Source organism: Rosa chinensis, chromosome 6, assembly GCF_002994745.2.
Source record: "Rosa chinensis cultivar Old Blush chromosome 6, RchiOBHm-V2, whole genome shotgun sequence".
NCBI classification, from domain to species: Eukaryota; Viridiplantae; Streptophyta; class Magnoliopsida; order Rosales; family Rosaceae; genus Rosa; species Rosa chinensis.
Window position 1 is genome coordinate 21,959,229 of NC_037093.1, and position 5,200 is coordinate 21,964,428.

A 5,200-nucleotide genomic window follows, 5' to 3' on the forward strand; every position below is an offset into this window, starting at 1 on the left:
GTTTGAGCTATTCTTAATATACTCGTCAGCCAGGAAGTTCACTCTTTCTTCATTTTTCTTCTTCTTCCTACTACTCCCCTCCCCTTCAGTTATATCTTTCTTGAATGCCAAGATTTCTTCCACAATCTTCTTGTTTGAACACCACCAGTAGTTTATGATTGGTTTCCAGGAATCAATCGAGAGAGCTCCTTCACTCTTGACGGTTTTGAAGATCTCTTCTGCATGTTCTTTGAGTTCTGTGTCCCACGATTGCAAGTCTGCGTTTTCCTTGCAATGTTCCTGAAATGACGTGGAGACTAACGTCTCGCTATAGGAACATTTCGTAGGAATCTCAGCTGTATGGGTCATCATTTTTTCTAGGCCACATAAAACTCTGATGAAAGTCCGGCCAAGTCCACGTTCCATTTCCCTTCAGTGCAAAAATTATTATAAAAAAAAAGGTAGCGTTAAAAATACTCACTGTAGTTTGGGTTTAAAATATTTAAGGCATAATTGTCAAATTGCTATCCTAAGTTTCATCTTAGTGTCAATTTGCTACCTTACATTTTATTTCAGCCAATTTGCTACCCTAACTTTTCAAAATTAGCCAATTTGCCACCCTAGATTTTATTTTAGCCAATTTGCCACCCTTCAATCAAATTTGCTACTCTAAGCTTTCAAGATTACCCAATTTGCTTTCCTAAATTTTCAAATTAGTCATTCGCTACCTTAGATTTTCCAAATTAATCAATGTTAGGACAAAGAAATTGACAAATTAATATGACAAAAAAAAAAGTAGCAAATTGGCTAATTTTGAGAACATAAGGTAGCAAATTGGCATATTTAATACTTAGGGTAACAAATTGGCTAAAATAAAAGTTAGGGTAGCAAATTGACACCAAGGTGAAACCTAGGGTAGCAAATTGGCTATTAAGCCAATATTTAATTATGGATGTCGTTTAAAAATGAATCAATTTCAGTTCAAATTACTGAAATTCTTCAAAAAAAAAAAAATAAAAAAAAAAATAAAAAATAAAAAAAATATATATATATATATATATATATATTACTCAAGAGAATGGCCCCATATATTATAATGACAATACAGATAACATTAAAAAAAAAAATCTTATAATTTCATTTAGAGTGGTGAGGTGATATAGTTCCCTGGGAAACAAAGGATTTCGGGTAGTTTTGACAACAATGACTAATTTCCAAACCAGATTATCGCTTTCAGCTGCAAGGGCGATTCATAACTCTTATCCTACATTCAAATCCTATGAGTATGATTTGTCCTTTTGATTAATATAATGAGATTTTACATTTAAATAGCTTTATTCCTCATGAGTGTTTATTTACAATCAGTGTCATTCTCATCCATACATAACAACAAATTAAGAGAACAGAGACTATTCACACACCAAAAGAAAAAAAGAGAGAGAAGAAGGAAAACATAGACTATTTAAAAGAGCAGCACCATCATCGGCGCCTCATCGAGGCGAGATGATGGATGACACGTTTCCACTCCACTTTTTCTGTTTTGCGGACGCCCGCTTCTAATCAGGCCTATATAAATACACACACACACACACAGTCCTTCTCAGGTAAGGATATTCTTGTCTTAGCCTTAGGAACGGATTTTCAATTTTTGACTACTTTTCGATCATATATTCACATCTTAACCGTTAAGTTTTTAGGTCCTAATGTATAGATCACTTCTACAAATATTCAGCCAAATTGATGATAGTTAAGGTATCGAACTCGATTAAACTAATGAACGAACCGAATCTGTCGAACATGAACAGTTCGTGTTCATTGTTGTAAATTGCAGTTTTGAATGCCTTAACGATCATCAATTTCGCTGAAATTTTGCAGAAATGATCTATACATTAGGACCTAAAAACTGAACTATTAAGATGTAAATATATGATCAAAAAGTGGTCAAAAACTTGAAATCCGTTTTTAAGCTAAGGTAAGGACATCCTTAGCCAAGAAGGACTGTATTTATATAAACTTAAGCTATTTAACTCTGAAATATTTATCATTCAAGTTATACCAATTTCTATCCATCAAAGTAGAATAAAAAATGTAATTCTCTTGAGAGAAAATCCTTCAAATACAATTAAGGTGTTCCTCCTAGTTCCATATATATCAGGCATGAAGTAAGCTAGGGCATCACTAAATAAATCCCTGGACATTTAACAGTTGGCATGGAAAAATACTAAGAGAAATTAGCAGGGAAAGAATTATCACTGATCGACCCTTGAAAAATAATCAAGTGATAACAGGAAACACACAACAATTGCATGCAGGAAACATTAAATGAAAATTTTGGCGCAATTAGTTATGATAGCTAACCTTTTGCGAAGAATAAAAGACTTGGAGGGAGTTGGAGCGGTCGATGAGGTAGGAAAATTTGGGATTGTTTGAGATAAAACAAACTGATCAGTGCTCTCTCTGCAACCGCTGCAGTTGTTTTATGTCAGCGAAGAGCAGAAAATGAATAATTGAATTCTGGATGAAGACTCTGAAGAAGTTTTATACGAGTGGCCAGTGGGCGACTTAATTCAAATACCTTAAAATTTCCTTTTCATGTGACTTTCCTTTGTAAACACGGAGTCTAATAGCTTGTAGTCCAAGCACATAATAATTAATAGCCCATTGACAATATGGATACGTATGTTTTGTGACAGAAAGAGGTCAGCCCGTTATATTAATTCAGCAAGCAGTACAAAAACGAAACACTCTTATGGGGTCGACAGAAAGAATCGTTCCTTAGGGAACCCTAAAAACCTATTCTAAAATTAGAATAAGACCTAGGAAACCCCTAGTACACCCACCTTTTGAGGAAAAGTACGCACCATTATTTCAAACAAGAATCAGAAACCTCCGAAGCAAAATAGTAAAATGAATCCTCAGATGAATTGATCCTTGCGACCTGTAAATAAAATTAAATAACATTTGGAGTTAGAAGGGGAGACTCCCCCTCCATAACACCTTCCTGTGCCACCCCAGCTAACGCAGAGATCGTCGTACCAATGGCTTTCTCTTCAACTTCAAACTCACCAGCTTTGTCCCTCTGGCTTTTCCATTTACGAGGTTTCTTCACTTGCTCATCCAGCCTAATAGCTCGAGCAGATTTAGGTTTATTCTTGCTTCCACGGGGACGCCCAGGTTTCTTCTTCTTAGGAGAAACAATGATCTTGCCATTTTTGTGCTGCAGCATCAAAGTAGTATTTTCATCCACCTGCAGCTCAGTGGAGGGAAGAGCCAGATACCTTTTCCCAACCTTAGTGAGCTCAAAAGTTGCCTGTGGTTTCGAGCCCACAGAAGCCAAGCTCGAATTCTGCCACCCCATCGCCATACTCTTCTCAGGCTTCTTAGGAAACAAACCTTGCTGCATTGAGATCACCCTAGGCAGAGTGGATGGTATCATGGATGCCCAGTTCTTAAAATAATTAACCTCAGTCAACCCTTCCATGACCGTCCCAACACATATAGGTACCTCTGAACTCATAGGTGGGTTGACCACGTCCTCATGCAAAGATGCATGGACATCCACGATCCCCTGCTTCCCATGCAAGTCGAGCACCTGCAGCCCACCCAACTCCGGATCCATCATCACTTCCAAACCAGCACCCATCACACCCTGCTGTAACAGATTCACACCAGAAGCAGCAGCAGAGCCCGAATCCGTCCCCGGAGCCTCCAGCGATAAACCAGCCATTGCCGCAGCCGGCTGCTTTTGTAGCAACTCCTCCTTTTCTTTCGCGAGGAATCCATCACAGCCCAAAACATCATGTTCAAAGAGACCACAATTCCTACATAGACCCTTCACTTTCTCATAAAGCAGGATAATCTCGAGTTCAACAGAGGACGAGAACTCAAACAGCATCCAGGAACGAAGCCGGCGACGAGTATCCAAGATCACCCGGATTCTCTGCTCCTCCTCCCGACGACGGAGAGCCATTTGATCAAAACGCATAACCTGACCAATGGTTGATCCGATCAGGGTTAGGGAAACCTTGTTTCGCAGGCCTACTGGCAAGCCCTTCACGACCACCCACGTCTCCAGACTCCACAGTGGAACTGCCTCCACCGATCCAACCCCATCATAACCACCGAGCAGAAGCATCGTGTTCCTATAGAACCACGGTCCACCGTGGAGAGCACGATTCCTATCCGCTTCACGCTCAAACTAGAAAAGGAACCGATCCCCTGCATCTTGGATCATCAACCCCGATTTGATTCTCCAAATGGAAGAGATCGTGCCTTTAAACCCAGGAAAGCGGGCTTTGGGTCCGAGAAGACGACCCACCATATAGCGGCGATCATCCTGCAGTGCTACCGATCCAGCCAGACCAAAAGAAACACGAGCAGAACCATTAGATCCGGCCATGATACAGGACGAGGAGTTCGCCCTGATCTCCTACGTTGAGTTTTGGAATTTTTGTCGTAGAAGAAACTCCCACGAGAAACCCTAGCAGAGAGATGCGGCTAGGTCATTGACACCACTAAATATTATCAAATTGGGAGATCTCAATTTGAAAACAATATGGATACGTATGATTAACTGTCAGTTTTTTTATTATTATTTTTTATTTTTATTGAAGACTAACGTGTCAGACTGTCAGTTAATTTTAGTTGTTTTGTAACCAAAAAATAATAATAATAGTAGTTATAAAAAAATTAAAATAAATTTTATCTCCTCTATTTTACACTTTAATCATTTGTGTCCAAGAAACTGTTGGATATCTTCCAAAACCCTAATTGTACGCTCTAGTTTAGATATCTTCGAAAAGGTTGCAGCAGGAAGACCGAAGACCAAGTCTGTGTTGCTTGTTTTATTAATCTACTTTGTTTCCTCCGCCCAAAAATTGAAACGAATAACATTCCATCTTTCTATGACTTAGAAAAGTCTGACCATTAATTGGTCAAAATAATCCAACTTGTAAAACTTCTAGATCGCAAGCGTTTTCCGTTTCGCATGCAACGTGAGACTAGAATAGTTGAAAATACTCATTACCCTCATTGAAAAATATGATCCAATTAATTGTAACTGCTATCGAACATTTATGATCAGAAGAAATCTGCTTGGTGTTTCTTTTGTCTTTTTAAGAAAAGAAATAGTTCGAAAGTTCATTGAACCTTCACAGCAACTGAAATAGTGTTCTTATATTATGTATGAGCAACGTACCCAACAGCTTCCCCGTAAGGACAT

At 38.7% G+C, this 5,200-nt stretch overlaps 1 protein-coding gene across 1 annotated transcript; it reads right to left on the bottom strand.

Annotated features, from left to right (window-relative positions):
• Positions 1-2,431: 2,431 nt before the first annotated feature.
• Positions 2,432-4,378, bottom strand: LOC121049980. Its single transcript, XM_040508488.1, has 3 exons — positions 4,298-4,378; positions 2,841-4,177; positions 2,432-2,445 (listed from the first exon to the last, which is right to left on the bottom strand). Exons 1-2 carry the CDS (start codon positions 4,376-4,378, stop codon positions 2,930-2,932), a joined length of 1,329 nt encoding a protein of 442 aa, XP_040364422.1. The 3' UTR covers positions 2,432-2,445; positions 2,841-2,929.
• Positions 4,379-5,200: the final 822 nt, after the last annotated feature.